Source organism: Azolla caroliniana, unplaced genomic scaffold (assembly GCF_043228905.1).
Source record: "Azolla caroliniana isolate FFs.n. ecotype wild unplaced genomic scaffold, voAzoCaro1.0.p SCAF_3, whole genome shotgun sequence".
NCBI lineage: Eukaryota > Viridiplantae > Streptophyta > Polypodiopsida > Salviniales > Salviniaceae > Azolla > Azolla caroliniana.
This window is the reverse complement of record NW_028230438.1, coordinates 19,901,523-19,918,789: the sequence shown is the minus strand read 5'-3', so window position 1 is coordinate 19,918,789 and position 17,267 is coordinate 19,901,523. Positions and strand designations below refer to the sequence as shown.

Sequence of the window (17,267 nt, the reverse complement as noted above, 5' to 3'; positions counted from 1 at the left end):
CTCTTTTTCTTGGTGTAGTCTACCACCTTTCAATCACTCTCCTTATTACATGGTTTTAGAGATGGGGACGATTGTGTGAGGACACTAGAAAAAGCTAGATAGAATTATTTGATAGGTGAGTAATGAATGATATGCTGAATTGAGAGTTGGAAAAGCTAGAGAAGTATGTCACTTCTGACCTGAAATTTTATAGAGGAAGAAGGTAGTGAATTCTAAGCCTTGTGTGACTTGGATGAAAACCTATTTGATCTATCTTGAGTTACAATATATATGAGCTCATACTGATGATAGTTGGTATTACACGATCTTTTCAGAATTATACAGCATATGGAAATAGGTTTTTACCTTCATATTTCCATCATCCTATTCTTAATTGTCATTTAGCCAACATGCCTTAAATATTGGTAATCCCTTCAAGATTTTCAGAAAGTGCTGCTCTTGTAGTGCAATAGCAAAGATTATTCTGATCCCATGCTGAAATTTTTGGAAATGCTCATTCCCCATGTTTCATTTACTGCTGCTTTCATTGTAAGGTTTCTAATTCAATTCTGAAGAACTTATTTCAAACATTTTACTCCATTTTATCAAACCCCTTTTAATGGGAAATATCTCATTAATAGGAGGCTACACTTGTACAAAAGTAGAGCTTGGTTTTCCACTAAACATGATAAGTGGGATGAAGCACGAATCAACCATGGACTTGGAAGTCATATTGGTGATGCAAGGTGAGGCTGTTGACCCACATCTATAGGCCTATTGTTTGTTAAAGTGTGGAGCCTTTGTTGATGCTGAAGCTAACTGTCAAGTATGGATGATCATGCTTGTGGAAATATGATTGAGCATGCACGCTTGAAAGAAGAATGTGGAGTTGAAGAAAGAAATGGATGGGGGGATCTATCATGTCAAAGAATTGATCCATAAGCTCAGTCATGGTTTGTATCATCTTTCGTTTGGTTGGTCTTTATTGTTGTGGGAATCAAGGACAATTGAAGACTAGTGAGCGATGCCTTTGAGTCAAAAAGTAAAAGAAACAACATTGACAAGTGTGGGGGGGAAAGGTGGAATGTGTACACCCTAAGAGAGTGAAGATCTTATCAAGAAGTTAAAGTACTGTCATCGCTATGGAGGTTGTCTACATACTAGTTCAATCAAGGTTTTGTGGACTTTGTGGTACCATTGAAGGGAGCTACTACATGGAAGTAGTTGTAACTCCTTTTGGTATACTTACCAAATGGTACTTGTTACATGGATGTTCATCAAGGTCGGTGTATGGGACATGCCATTGTCTAACCATTTGTTGGTGAGATGGGAGGGGATGAGTGTCAATCAACCTCAAGCTATTTATGTTGACTAACTACTAAAGTAAACTCTAAACTTCCTACAACTTTACCACAACCCGGGCACTCAATAAACCACCAACATGCCTTTGCTTCCATTAATCCAAACTTAATGTAATTAAAAGTTATTATGGATAACAAATATTAAGCTCTTAACTAATAATTATGGAAATGATTAAGGACATATATGCATAAGGTTTAGCACAAGGGAGATATGTTAAATAAGGAAGGTTTATAAATTCACCTCCATGGTTTTTTTCTTATTTTATTAAATGGGTGGGAGTATAAAAGTTTATGAATATTACCTCTATACCTAATTACAATGTTAGGTTCTCCCTCCATACTTTTGCAAGGAGTCTTTGGTTTATCCTCGGACCCTATCACCATAGTTTGAGATACCCGTTGCATACTTAACATCCCCCACAACCTAATGCATGCTTCTTGTTTTGTACGCATGGTTTGTTACACGATTAACCTAGTTTAGTTAGAATCATGGTTCATTCCCATATGTAAATATCCGAACTTGTGCATTCTTACATCTATTTTAGATTATGTTAGAAAGCAAGGAATTGTCTAGCCTAGGGTTTTTTCTTTATTTCTTTAAAACACACCAACTCTTCTTTATTTCTCAAACTTAACTACAAATATAGGGAGGCACATATAATGGCGTTGAGCAAGTACATATTGAAGATATAAGGAGAAGCTCGGGGGGTCCGTACCAGGATGAACGGGATGTCTAAACATGTGGATTCTTTACAACATGGAGTTTATACCTCGAACCATATCTTTATTTCACGAGATGCCCCTCAAGAATGCTCTTGCCTCCTCGAGCAAAGATAATCATACACACAAATGCTCAGAGAAATAAGGAAAGCAAATATCATCACATCCTTGGGAAATAAGGAAAGCCTAAAAGGATGCATTCATTTGGTCATGGTCCATGGATGCATGCAAGAGGAAGACGAAGCAGGGGTTAGGTCTCCATTTGGTGGAGGTGCTGAAGCACTGTGCAAAAAAGAAGGACCTGAAGCAAGCCATGGCCCTACATGATCACATCTCCAGAACTGGCGATGGGCCGCGTCTACTAAGAGAAGACCCCTATGTAGCAAGTGCCCTCATTAGCATGTATGCCAAATGTGGATCACTTGTCAAAGCTCAGCAAGTCATGGACCAGCTTACCCACCCAGATGCCTTCTGCTGGTCGGCTCTCATTGCCGGATATGCACAGCATGGCCAAATTAGCACTGCATTCACGTGCTTCAAACAAATGAAAAGTCTTTGCCTGTCCACCGCCGCTTCTATCCTCACCTGCATCTTGAAGGCTATTGGTCATGCACGTGCTCTCGACCAAGGGACGGCGATTCATGATGAAATTGCTGAGATGGGTTTGTTGAATAAAGATGTTGTGCTCAGTGCTTCACTGGTGAACATGTACGTGAAATGTGGCGCACTTGCGAAAGCACAACAAGTGTTTGACGAGATCCCTATCCGGGATGAGATCACTTGGACTACGCTGATTACAGGGTATGCCCAACAAGGGCATAGTGATGAAGCTTTGAAGTGTTTTGAGAGGATGCAAGGTGAGGGTTTCACTCCTGATGCCATGGCATTGCCTTGCATCTTGAAGGCTATTGGTACCATGCGATTGATTGAAAAAGGTGAACAAATTCACAATGAGATTATTAGAAAGGAGCTTCTGAAGACAAACGATGTTGTTCTTGCCACGGCATTGGTGGATATGTATGCCAAATGTGGATCTCTTGGGAAAGCACAACAAGTGTTTGATGATTTCCCTGTTCGGAATCTTGTTTTATGGACCGCACTCATCACAGGGTATGTCCAACATGGGCAAATTGATACGGCATTCGATTGTTACCAAAGGTTACTAAAGGACGGCTTGGAGCCAGATTTGGTAACCTTTTCTTGCATTCTCAATGCATGTGCTAGCATAAGAGCAATTGAAAAAGGCAAACAAATACACAATGAGATTGCCAGGAAAGGTTTGCTAGGGAAAGATACTGAGCTCGGCACTGCGTTGGTGGATATGTATGCCAAATGTGGGGCACTTGCCAAAGCACAACAAGTATTTGATGAGTTTCCTGTCCACACTGTTGTCTCGTGGACAACCCTAATTTCAGGGTATGTGCAAGAGGGTCAGTGTGATGAGGTGCTCAGGCGTTTTGAACAGATGAGATGTGAGGGTTTCTCTCCAGATTCGGTTACTTTTGGTTGCATCTTGAAAACCTGTAGCAATATAGGAGGATATGAAAAGGGTAAACGAATTCACAAGGAAATCATTTCTAGGGGCTTATTGCATAAAAGTATTGATCTGGGGGCTGCATTGGTTGACATGTATGTTAAATGTGGCACACTAGTAAAAGCACAACAAGTGTTTGATGAGCTTCCCATGCATTATCTCATCACTTGGAATGCACTAATTGCGGGTTATGCCCAGCAGGGGCAGGTCGAAGAAGCATTGAATTGTTTTCGCCCGATGCGAAATCAGGGCATTCTTCCTGATGCAATGACTTTTGCCTTCATTTTGAAGGCTTGTGGTAATGCAGGATCAATTGAGAGGGGTAAACAAATCCATGATGAAGTTCTAAGGTTGGGCTTACTAGGAAAAGATGTGATGCTTGGCACTGCACTAGTGTATATGTATGCCAAATGTGGGTTGCTTGAGAAAGCACAACAAGTGTTTGATGAGATTCCAGATCGGAATATAGCATCTTGGACAGCACTAATTGCAGGTTATGCACAACAGGGAAAGGTAGATGAAGCGTTTAAGTGTTGTGAAAAGATGGAAGATGAGGGACTCTCACCGAATGATGTAACTTTTCTTTGTGTCTTAAATGCATGTAGTCACTCAGGTTTATTGGATGAGAGCCAAATGATTCTCGAGAAAATGAGTAGAAAATACGGTGTTATGCTGAACCCAGAACACCATACTTGCATGATTGATGTGTTTGGTCGAGCTGGGCATTTTGACAAGGCAATTTCACTTATTCAAGACATGCCCTCTTCTGATATTTTGCCAGTATGGCATTCCCTTTTGAGTGCTTGTAAAGGCTGGAGAAATGTAGAACTCGGGAGATTTGCATTTGATCGAGCCATAGCTGTAGATAATCAAGATACCACAGCTTATGTCCTTATGGCCAATATTTATGCAAGTGCTGGCATGGAAGAAGATGCAGAAAATATTGAAGCCATGAAAGTTGAAAATTCTGCTTGAAAAAAGATGGACACAGAATGTTGCGGTTGACTTTGAGTGAAATCGATTTGTTAATTCATGTTGGGGCATACTTGAGAAAAGTTGGAATGACTCATACTAGGAGTTTAAAAAGAAAGAGATTCTTCCAGGTTAGGTACATCTGGTATGGAAAAACTTTGTATGTGACACCAAGCCATTCAAATATGTGTGGTTGTCATGTTAAATGCAGAAGCTTCTCGAACAACGATTTGTAGAATGGAGCTTACATTGATAAATTCTATGTAGGTGTACTATGGATCAGGCTCAAGGTGCATTATTGTAATACTGGCAAAGGGATAGCCATGATCATTCCAAAATAATCAAAATTTCTACGTCATGGCAATGAGTTTCAACATAGACACTATGATTTGTCATAATTGATAATCTCCATATCAGGCTAAAAACATTCAGTTGACTCTATGGATTTGATGTGTACACCACCACCACAATGCACTAGATTCTTATTAAAATATGGGGCCTCTTGGCATCCTTTAATACCCACAGGAAACTTGGTAATTGGTTTCTTGTGAACCTGAGTACTCCATTGGTCTGCTTTTACAGTGACTTGTCAAGCTGCAAAACTTTAAATACTTAATTTATCCCATAAGTTGATTCATTGCATTTGCTGGACAATACCCATCCATGCATGCAACTTATGTAGTTACTACTCAGATGATGCTACCATACAAGAATTTGATGTTATACATAAACTATGAAGCTCTCATTGATGTCGACTACATAATGTATTATAACCATAAGATTCAAAATTTATGTAATTAAACATTATCTTCTGTAAAGTGAATAAACATATCTCCCAATAGAATATGCTCAAAATGTTCTTGCATTTCACTTATTTTATTTGATGATTTTCATCCTTATCATCTCCTCTTCTGGCTCTGACAATTGTGTATACTTCAAATCAAAAGAAGTGTTCAAAGCACTCTATTTCAGAGGTTTGTATGATAAATGGACACCCGGGAGCACATGGAGAATTCATGATGCACATTCTTGATCTGGCAACTGTTTGCACATTTTAACTCCTCTATTCAAACTTTTCAGGAATTTCCAGTTATGCCTGTCAGTTCCTTTCAATCCATAAAGCAATTCCTATGGGAGGTTTGACTTTTTCAGAGTCTAGCTCTGACGCCTTTTTGTCTATCGTCTTCCAATCAAACCAAAGACAACTTCAATTAAAATGACCATGAAGAATTCATGATGCAAACTAGTTCCCATTCTTGCTCTGGCAACTCTTTGCACATTGTCCTCAAAACAAACCAAAACTAGTACGACCTCAATAAAAGTGAACGAACATGAAGAATTCTTAATTCATATTATGTCCTTTTAATACCAAATAGGTTATCTGTGGCTTTTCATTTCACACTTCTCCGAAGTCTTTCAGTTATGGATGGCAGCTCCCGACCACACACAAAGACATCTTTCCTGAAGAATTTTGGTCTTTCAGACCCTAGATCAGATAGCAGAATGCCAAATTCTATTATTTCTTCGTTTTCTTTGGAAAAAGCTCCTTTGCACTCTTTTGGACTTCTGATTTCAGAACTTCCCAGATCATTTTCAATTGTGAATGGGACTTCTTCTGTACCCACAAAAGTATCTCCTCAAAAAGAAAATCAGGTTGAATATCCCACATAATTTTCAGCTTGTAACGACTATCTACTGAGGCAACTTCCAAAGGGTGCAATAATTCACTGACACGTTTCTGCGTGTTACTGGCAGGTAAAAGTAAAGTAGCCGGATCAGCTGCTAGATGTGGACACAATTCCAGTAGGCCAGGAAACACTTTGCCTTGTAAAAGGGCACATGCAAAAACAGCAACTCGATGCTTCTTACTCTTTAAAGGAAATTTATGCAATGGAAGCTGCCACAAGTGGGGACCGAAACTTGGTGACACCCAACAGTATATATCATCTGAAAATGGATCATACCAAGGAGGTGGATCTGACAATGGCTTCGAAAATGTGCACAATGTTTTTGCATGTATAACAGGCCATTGGGCATCTACACTAGTTACCATCTTCATGTAAAGCCTAGATGTGCTGATCAGTTCATTATAGACAACAAATTCAGGTGCACTTTTTCTTAAAGATGAAGAAGGATGAATATAGACTCTCTCTTGTGTACTGCATGCTTGATATTGGGTTCCCTTGTGTTTTCGTTGCTCTTCCTTATCGTCTGTGCTCCTTATCAAATCTTGTACACTCACCTTTCGTGCTAGTCTATCAGCCCAACCTGCACATATGGCTTGTCTCAACACTTGCTCATGCTTCTTACTAATGTTGTCATCCCCAAGTGCTGCTTTCCATTCAACCTCCACATCTGTTACATTCATTTCATTATTTGTAGGAATTCCTAGTTTGTCTCCACCTTTGCTAAATGTAATGTATATGTGTATAAGTTGTTTCCTCAATTTCGACATCTCATACAGTATCCGAGCATGCATATGCTGTACCGTGCAGAATCCCTCTGGATCACTAGAAAATTCATATGCACGTAACGCCCTGACTATGCTGAGAGCATCACTCAAAGGATGTCTGTAATTAGTATAAGAGATTAATTTTTTAGGTAGTTTTCTTATAGGCGTACTATTTCCAACCTTTGTTGCTTCTATCTTCTGTTTTTCAGACCCCTCTTCAGCATTCCTATTTGTCACAAACGGAGAGTCCAAGCTTAGAGCAGCTACAGTAGCAGCTGCTAAGGCCAACAACAAATTTGCTTCTTTTACATCAGAAGGGCACCCAATTTGCATTACAGTAAGTAGCATTCTGGCATGACGTGGACCAATCGGAAACAATGCAATAGCCCGTCCTAGAGGTGTTAAAAGGCCCGAGTTAGTGTCCAGTGCTGACAGAGCATGGAGGCACTGCTCAGCTTCAGTAAGGGCTGTTTTATCAGGTTGAGATAGAAAGGGAAAGTTCTTCACCTGCAAATAACCTCACGACATTCAATGAAAAACATATTTAGGTTTTATTAGTTCTCATTACTCACTTAAACGACAAAATGATTATACCTTCATGATTCCCATACACTTCAAAAGAAGAACAAGTCCTTCAATTGGAGCTCGACTAATTTCTGGCTGCGTGAACTGAGTGAAGGTGTCATTGAAAATGGCCGATGAATAAAGACGATAGCAGTGTCCAGGACCTGTCCGCCCTGCTCTACCAGCCCGTTGAGCTGCTGATGCCTTGCTTATCCACCCAACCTCATACTTTGCAATACCACTTGCTCGTTCATAGAACTTTTCTTTAGCTCGGCCACAATCCACAACATACCGTATCCCAGGTATGGTGATGGAAGTTTCGGCAACATTTGTTGCAACTACGACTAATCGTGATCCCTCTGGAACAGCCCCAAATACCTTGAGCTGTGAGGATGCCGGTAACAGGGCATACAGTGGCAGCACATGCAATGGTCCAGCAACAACAGGAGTTCTATCTTTCTTTAGAGTTGAAGATGTGAATGCCTCATCTGTCTTTCTTGTGCCAGTAAATGCATCAAATGCATCTTTGATCGCATCCAAGCACAAACCGTCTTGTACATTAGCATTCCAATCTGAATGAAACTCATGTTTAGCATCTAATGTATTCTCTTCTTCTGAGAATTCAAGTTCACTTTCTGAACTGGAATCGTTGACCATTTCTGCCATATCCCAATTCTCTTCTCTTTCCATTTCATCATCGCGTTCATAAGGTTGAGAATCATCCAACTCATCTATTAAATTATCCTGATCATCTCCAGAAGTTTCATTCGTTTTATTCTTCCCATCGTTTTTTGGAAAAGCATTCTCAAGCCTCTTGCAAAGGTAATGCACTTCTGCTTGGCCAGTAAGGAACACAAGCACACCCCCTGGTGGAAGGTTCTTATGGATTGCACAAACCTTCTTGTAAGATTTACCCACATAGTCAACCAACTCTGTCTTGGCTGAGAAATGAACTGTCACAGGAAATTGTCTAGCAGGTACCTGCACCACAGGAGGCGGACAAGGAAACAGGCCCTTGTTTGCCACGAATTCATCTACTCGTAGTGTAGCACTCATAATCACAAGTTTCAGTGGGAAAACAGCAGCTTCACCTGACTTGATATGTTCCTCATATAAAGTCTGATATCCCAAAATAAGCACCATCAATAGATAGTAAAATAGCCAAATATTAGAATCAACAAAAAGAGTGAAATTTCAGCAACAGCCAACCATTGACTCAAGAATAACATCTCAGGGTGATGATGAACAAGTAGAGATCTAAAAACCAGTTATATTGCCAGAAGAAGATGGACAGCAAAACATAGAAATTTTAAACCCTGAAGGATGAAGATCAAATACAACCACCTACAAATGAAGAAATAACTGCTTAACTACAACAAGAAGATAACCCATTAGATTTGGAACCAAATCTAGGCCTTTTTTCATTTTCCGCGTATCAAATGGATGTAAAGATGGCTTCCCTTCGTGGTAGCCTAGATGAGGAACTTTATATGTTGCAGCCTGAGAGGTTCCCGATTCCAAGAAAAGAGCATTTAGTTTGTAAACTTTGACGCAGCCTCTATGGGCTGAAACAAGCCCCACATCTTTGGTGTACAAAATTTGATTCTTTCATGCTCTCAAATAGCTTCAATTGAAGTACTACAGATGCTTGTCTCTATATGAGAAAGGAAACTAATGGCAGTCCTATTATTTTGGTTTTGTATGTTGATGTTATGCTCATTGCAGGAAAGCATGAGAGGAGTTTGCAAGAATTAAAATGCAAACTCAAATCTGCATTTTCTATGAAAGATCCTGGAAACGCTGAACACATTCTTGGGATAAGGCGGGACTGGCAAAAGAAGTTACTATTTGAGTCTAAAGGGAAGTACATGGAGAAGATATTGGAAAGATTGCAGATGACTGATGCAAAGCCATCTTCAGTGCCTCTTCAATCACAAGAAAAGCTTTTAAAAGCACATCATCCCAAAGACAAAAGGAAACAAAAAAAATGCAGGCTATCCCATATGCTTCAGCTTGTGGGTCATTGATGCCTCATCTGTCTTTCTTTAGTGACTCCCAAAGACAAAAGGTGGAAGAGTCGCCAAGGGAAGAGCTCGAGACTACCAGTCGCAACTCAGATTGGAACAGGTAGTCCCAACTCAAGGGTGGAACCCCTTCTTTGGGATTGGGACTTGAACCGCAATTGGGACTGGTTCCCTTCTTGGGTCCTAAATCCTCATGTTTGTGCCAACCTCGATCATGACTCACTCCCAGACCGCATTCCAATTGGGACTCTTTAGGGACACCACATTCACTTCCATCTCATGAAGTTACTATTTGTGTCTCAAGGGAAGTACATGGAGAAGGTATTGGAAAGATTTCAGATGATTGATGCAAAGCCATCTTCAGTGCCTCTTCAATCACAAGAAAAGCTTTCAAAAGCACATCATCCCAAAGAAAAAAGGAAACAAAAAAAATGCAGGCTAGCCCATATGCTTCAGCTTGTGGGTCACTGATGTTTGCAATGGTATCAACGCGACCTGATATTGTATGTGTAGTAGGAGTAGTAAGCAGATTCATGAGTCAACCTAGACAAAGCCATTGAACTGCAGTCAAGTCTATCATTAGATATCCCAAAGGCACCAAGAAAAAAGCATTTGTTATGGCAAACGGAACTTGAACCTTCATGGCTATTGTGATTCTGATATGGCTGGAGATATAGACAAGAAAATCTACTTATGTCTATATCTATACTCTTGCAAGGGGAACTATTTCATGGTGTTCAAGGCTGCAACAAAGCGCGTTGCACTCTCTACTACAGAAGCTGAGTATATCTCAGCTACAGAGGCTTCAAAGGATGCCACTTGGTTAACTCTCTTGTGTAGCGAGCTTGGACTCCCAAAGCAAATTCCAGTCCTACATTGTGATAGCTGAAGCGCCATGTGTTTGGCAAAGAGCCCTGTTTACCACACAAGGACCAAAAATATTGTGATTCGCTATCACTTCATTAGAGAGGTGGTAGAGGATGGTCAAATCCAAACAGTAAAGATTGATACCACCAAGAATCCGGCAGATTGTTTAACGAAGTGTTTATCAAAGACACTTCACCAACACTATTTTGAGCGAGTGAGAGTTGTATAGTAGAGTAATCTAGTTCCTTTAAGTGGGAGGTTGTTGGGATTAAAGGCCGTGTAGGTTTCTCTAACTAAACTGAAAAAACAAGTTTATATTATATAATATTTTCTAATTTTTGTTAAAGTTGTACAGTCTCGTTTTCAGAGCTGTACTACTACTTTTAAAAGAATATTTTGTAGTTTGAATGGAATCCTTGTACTAGATTCCACTCAGCATTAAATATGTATTTATGAGGCCATGACTTAGCTGTCATAACAGCATTTAAAGCTCTTCTTCTAAGAGCATATTGTATGTATCTTGGATAGCACATATATATACATATAAATGTATGTATGTATATGTATGTATCTATCTATCTATCTATCTTGGATAGCACATATATGTCTGTGTGTGTGTGTGTGCACTCCAACCTTGTATATTCTCATTTTAAGCGGTAGGCTTTTGTTTTGCAGAATTGTGTCTACTTCTTTAATCCCTCCTATGTGTTAAACCCCATAATTGTTTTCATTCCTATATCTCGGCCTTTACATATTTCAGAAAACTGACATTCTATCTTCTACTTCCTTACAATAAGTATATGTATACTAATAAACAAGAAATAGACACAAAAAGGAATCATTCCCATTCAGCAGCCTTTTGGGCTGTTTACCCATTAGAAAATATGTATACCTGACGTAGTGGCAACACCCTTGACAGCATGCCGATGAGAACATCAGTATTAAGACTTCTCTCATGTGCTTCATCAAGAACTATGACTGAATATTTTCTCAACAGGAAATCTGACTGATAAAAAAAGATAAGGAATTAGATAATGAAATTTTTATTTAGAAATTGTCACTTAGATCATTGTATCCAAATTGAAGATTAGAATGAAGAGCCTCTTATAACAGCATAACAACCTGTCCAGCAATTTCTTTCATTAAGAGTCAATCCTTCCTCTTGCACAAAGCAGCCCATTTTACTAAGAACCAAGAAACACAAACCCCTGTGCAGTTTAACAGAGATTTCAAGAAAGGCCTTCGAATGCTGGTCTCGAACACAAGTGGAATGTAGGATTCTCATACCTAAGTAAGACATTGGCATTTGGGTTCACCCAAGTGTTGTTCACCATTCACAGGGACTAATTCACAGACTGCATAAATACAAGATGTGATCATAAGGGACTCAAAACTCTTACTACCATCTCTGCAACAAAACCCAATCTCTGCCTGTACAATCCTCCAATAACACAGAAGTCAAATGACCATAGTGGAGAAAAAACATTGAAATCAACCATCTGGAACATCCTAATTACACCATTTGGAAACTAGATTCAGTTCCTTTTCTACTCAAATGATAAAGAAATACTCTGACTCATGGGGACCTGTCACTATTGATAGAGAGATGTGATGGTGTGGTCAGTTGCTCCAAAACACCAAGGGAGTAGGCTGTTGTGAGGAGAGAGAAAGTAGAGAAAACTGTGCAAGAAAAATGAAGAGGAAACCCTAGTCGCTAAAATCCCTGTCTCCTTTATGAGATTTGGGATCAATTCTTATTGATAATAAACTTTTGGATCATTTGGGCACGTTCACACATGACCAATGACCAAAAGTTATAACGATAATGTAAATGCCTATAACTCCCCAAATTGGGACCAAAAATAGAAAGATCTTGAATTGAGCTTTCACGTGGAAGGGTCAAAATCTACACAAAAGGGAAGTCCTTCGGGTCTTTATCCCCAACAATTATTTTGGGGAGTGTGTGTGTGGTTGTATTCCTTTTTGCTGAAGGTGACAACTATAGGGTATGTTCATCTTCTAATGTTCTTTAGCCAGGTTAACCTCCACAAGTTTCCCTGCGTTAGCACATGTATATGCAAGTGTATACGTATACTCTCTAATACTCTCTCTATCTCTAATACTCTTATCTATCTATCTATCTCTATCTCTATGTGTGTAAACCCTTGCTCACTCACACTCTCCTTTGTATGCATTCTCTTCATAAAAGTACTGGCTCATTTTACTACACGTAAAAACCCTCAACCAGCCACAACTCAATATTGATGAAGTTAATTTGTAGCTCCATACTGCACAGGGCAATTCTTTCTGATTCATTCCTATATGTTTAGCTCACATCACACATTACTTCTGATAATATGTATCAAAGATTTGAATACTACGAGGCCAAGAAATTGGGCTATTGGGATAGATCCTACATTGAGAAACTGCAGTTAAATCTCACGCCTCATATTTCCACCACAAATGGTAGAATCTAGCAATGAAGACCTTTGTACCTTTAACAACGTCCATTAAACGTTTTATGGAATGCTTATATGCCAAGACGAAAAGAAGTACAATCTCTCTTATGTTTAAACATTTATAAAACAAAAACATTGTTTCAGTCCCTTCTTTTTGTTGGCTCAAAAAGGATGTCAACAAATTGGATCCGAGCACAGCAAAATGAAACAAACAAAGGTGCAAGAACTGTGGGTCCTATTTTTGGCACTATTCGGAAGTGACTCAGTGAGCAAAAGTTGCCCTAAACTCACCAGAACAAAATGGAGGAAATTTTAAAGGACTCCTGATACAATGATGCCCAATAGACAGTATAAATTTCCATGAGCACCAATATTTTGATAGTAAAAGTGACATCTTAGACATTAGAAAGTATAATGATTATATAATACAGAAAGATTACATAAAACGTTACAAAGATTATATGGAATACAGAAGATATGACGATACAGAAAGATTCTATATAATACACAGGATATGATAATACAAAAAGATTATATAATGTGTCAAGCTGACCTGCACTTCTCTAAGCAAGATGCCATCTGTCATGAACTTGATACAGGTATTTCCTCCAACCTGTTTATCATGCCGAACTTGAAAGCCCACTTCCTGGCCAAGTTTTAGGTTCATTTCATGCGATAACCTCTTTGCTGTTGCAATAACTGCAACCCTTCGAGGTTGTGTTACTCCAATCATTCCAGATCTCTCAACCACAGCATTGGAAGAAAATCCAGCCTCATATAAAAACTGCAATGGAGACAAAAGAAATATAGATACCTATGAAGATTTTTAACAAGATAACTATGAACATCAGCAGCTACCTGTGGAACTTGGGTTGTCTTACCACAGCCCGTCTCACCACAAATAATAGTAGTCGGATTTTCAACAATTGCTTCCATAATCTCTTGCTCCATCATTATTATTGGAAGCTTTTGCCTAGAATTTTCTACCTCCTCAGTTCTAGCAACATGCACAACTACGTTCGGGCTTCTATGTAAATTGTAACCAGCAGCTTTAGCAGTTTCACAAATCCTTGTATTCTGAGCATTATCAGATTCTGACATGGCATTTCGATTTGTTGCATTAATCATGCCATCAGGGGATGGAATACTTGTGTCTTTTCTTCTCTTTTTCTTCTTGTTAGATGTAGATTTTGTCTCCTTAACCTCATCAGAGTTGCACCTTCCATTATTCATATTATCTCTTCTAGCTTCATTTTCTGATGATGAAGGTTCTGCAATTTTTGCAAGTTGCTGAGCATTATCTGAAACTGATCTGGTATTTTCCTGTGCGTCTTTTTGCCGCTTTTTCATTTTTTTAAATGCAGTTCTTTTCTCCTTAACATCACCAGTGTTGCATGTTTCAATCTCCATATGAGCTCTTTTCGATTTCTTTGCTGATAATACAATTTCTTTGGTGGGGTTCTCTCCAATGGTTTTGTCACTGAAGTGACCAACACCATACTCAGCTCTTGATGATAAATCCAACAGAGTTTGTTTTTCCGTGTTTGTTATGGAATCGAGAATCTGAGCCTTATCTTCACAATCTGTGTCCTGGGATACAAAATATTTCAATTCCTTGTTATTATCTCCATTCACTGCAGAATTCTTCATTGTTCCATCAATCTCAATATCTTCAATTTCTTCAGTCCTTTCACGTAAAAGAGGAACTTCTGATGGAACTTGTAATCCTGCACGTGCATAATTCATGGCCCTCCGAAGCTTCTCCCTCATGCTCTCTCTCTATAAATATGAAAGAGCATGTTACGAATGGTAATTTTCTATATCAGAAAGAATATAGAAGATACTTTTCTACATGCTAACCTGCCCACGTGTACCAGATTTATGCAACAATGCATAGGCATCTTCTGCTAGCTTGTACTTTCTGAAGCATTTGTTAAGGCTGTTTCAAAATGAATAATGAATTGATTTGGATTGGAGCTTACAAAAATTTTAACCTGGAAAACCTACATATGATGAAGTTGACAACAGCTCTAAACAAACCTTCATAAAACTTACATAAGAGTTGTCATTGGAACATCCAATTTATCAAATGATAATGAGCATAAGGCCAATAAATTCCTTACAAATGTTTAGAATTATGTCAGGATACTCAAGAGTAGCAAATACTTCCACGCTTTTAAACTTCTTCTCCTTTTCTTCCTACAGAAACAAAAAGACAAATGTTGTCCAGGTAAATGTGATCATACAGCTAAAATCAGCATATAATATTATGTGTGATTTTGCCTTATTTCCTTCTCCTGCGTGCATGTTACATCATAACGTGGCACAAATAGCATCTTTTCGTTTGCCTTCTTTTTTTCTGCTTAAATGCCTAAAATAGCTATTTTCTTCTAATATTTTTCATTCAGGAAAGAAAGAAAATCAAATTGACATAACGTAGCATTATAGGCCAAGCATTATCACATACCTTCAATTTCTTTAGTTTTCTCTGTTGATTCTTGGACAGACGAGGAGTGGCCTTTAGTTGTGGACACAATTGGTTCTAACAACACAACGAGAAAGAGAAACAGAAAAAAATTTGTTTGATTTCGATACAATCATCGAAAAACGTTCTAACAACACAACGAGAAGAAGAAACGGAGAGAACGAAAAACAAAATAAGAGAGAGAGAGAGAGAGAGAGGTTACCTTCAAGCTCGTCTTCTTCTTCCTGCGGTCAGGCAATATGATGATGTCATCGCCATGGTCCTCGTCGATCGGCACGCGCTTTACATCTGCAGACTCTGCAGAAGCAGCCATGGGAGTAGAGATTCTGCCTCTGCCTTCTTCGTTCCTGCCTGTCTTACTCAACTGAGTTCATTCAGGTCTGTGTGCATTATGTATTAACTGTGAACCCTAGGGTTTTAATCGGATAGGTAAACCATGAAGACATTATTATGTATGTACATATATCTGCATAGTAGAGCCCTTGGGGCCATCATATGATGATGACGATGGTGGTGGTGGTGATCGTGATGATGGATGATCCTCATCCAAGACCCTCTTGGTTCCGCTCCGAGTAACACATTCTTCACTTTGCGAACAACGCACAAGACAATTAATTGATGGCAATTCCCCAAGGGGCAGGCTCGGGCAAGGACCACTCATTGAACATCCAAGGTCACCCCCCTAGACCAGTCCACCCGATACCCCCCCCCCCCCCCCCCCCCACCCCCTCCCTAGAATCGACACCTGATTAGCATTAGCAGAACTCGAATGTGATAGAGATGACAACGTTTAGGTTGGCTGGAGCGTAATGTTGTACACTACATACAAGGGGCAATGTCGTGACTTGGATGAGACGAAAGAAATCCTCTCTCATTTCATTAATTGTGAAGGAGATCAAATCTCAGCCTACATCTTATGAAGCGATCAATGAGGATTTCCTATAGGATATTGAGGAGGGGCAAGGAGACCTAAGCCAATGTGCTTTAACTACCAAAGGCCACACATGGAGAGCGAGAGCCCAACGAAGCATGAGTATTTCGACCGCATGGCACAATGACAACGACACACTCACCACAAAAGCACCCTTGCCACAACAACCAACAAATCCCTCGGATTAGCAAGCACACAAGCTCATTGCATGGTTCCAATGAGAAGCATCATGTCCCAGTCATGGACGAGAGCACTCGGTGCCCGATCATTCTAAGAAAAAGAAGAGAACCAATATGAATTTGTTATCGATAGCCCGATTGGAGCTAGTGTCATCACATGGCCCCAAAGGATTGCCCACAACCTCAAGCATCAAGAATCTAAGATGTTCACCACTCGACAAATGAAGCGAAAACCAAAGAAAAATAAATTGATCGGGTCTTCAAAGTTGATCTCTATCTCTAATCATTCTTATGGTGCCAATGCTAAGGACGAATCCCCCAATGCCCCAGCTGCAAGTTTGTTGGCACACGTAGCAACTTATTGAGGTAAAGCAAAAAGTAGAAGAGTACATCAAACTACTCCAACAAGAGGAAGAACAAACACTACCCAATCCACCAAGCTTAGATTTCAACAAACTCAATATTTCGGTCGGTGATCCTCGCTACCACAATGAAGTACCTACCCAAGAACACACATTCAACTCCTTCCCCGTGACAAACAACAAAGAGGTCAATGTAACATAGTTGCAACAAATATTAGCCCTCAGGGTATGACTCGTGTTGGGCTCATGTTATATGAAGTATACAATTTGACAAGTACTTTAATGGAGCCCACACCGAGTTTTAACCACGTTCTAGTAAAAACAATCGAGCTAGCACTCGAAGAGTTGCTAAAAGTCAACCTCCAACCCTCAAGGTAT

At 39.5% G+C, this 17,267-nt stretch overlaps 2 protein-coding genes and 1 long non-coding RNA gene across 3 annotated transcripts; 1 reads left to right on the top strand and 2 right to left on the bottom strand.

Moving 5' to 3' along the window:
- Nucleotides 1-2,282: 2,282 nt before the first annotated feature.
- Nucleotides 2,283-5,082, top strand: LOC147866434 (pentatricopeptide repeat-containing protein At3g09040, mitochondrial-like). The gene has a single exon (XM_087316875.1). The coding sequence runs from the start codon at nucleotides 2,374-2,376 to the stop codon at nucleotides 4,567-4,569; it is 2,196 nt and encodes a 731-aa protein (XP_087173001.1). The 5' UTR covers nucleotides 2,283-2,373; the 3' UTR covers nucleotides 4,570-5,082.
- A 686-nt stretch (nucleotides 5,083-5,768) lies between these two features.
- FAS4 (RNA helicase family protein) lies at nucleotides 5,769-15,803 on the bottom strand. Its single transcript, XM_087316874.1, has 9 exons — nucleotides 15,620-15,803; nucleotides 15,400-15,474; nucleotides 15,082-15,131; nucleotides 14,793-14,853; nucleotides 13,791-14,711; nucleotides 13,486-13,716; nucleotides 11,366-11,479; nucleotides 7,613-8,701; nucleotides 5,769-7,525 (listed from the first exon to the last, which is right to left on the bottom strand). Exons 1-9 carry the CDS (start codon nucleotides 15,728-15,730, stop codon nucleotides 6,083-6,085), a joined length of 4,095 nt encoding a protein of 1,364 aa, XP_087173000.1. The 5' UTR covers nucleotides 15,731-15,803; the 3' UTR covers nucleotides 5,769-6,082.
- LOC147866433 (uncharacterized) lies at nucleotides 9,446-9,977 on the bottom strand. Its single transcript, XR_015529576.1, has 2 exons — nucleotides 9,871-9,977; nucleotides 9,446-9,576 (listed from the first exon to the last, which is right to left on the bottom strand). It is a non-coding gene; the product is annotated as an uncharacterized LOC147866433 (long non-coding RNA).
- Nucleotides 15,804-17,267: the final 1,464 nt, after the last annotated feature.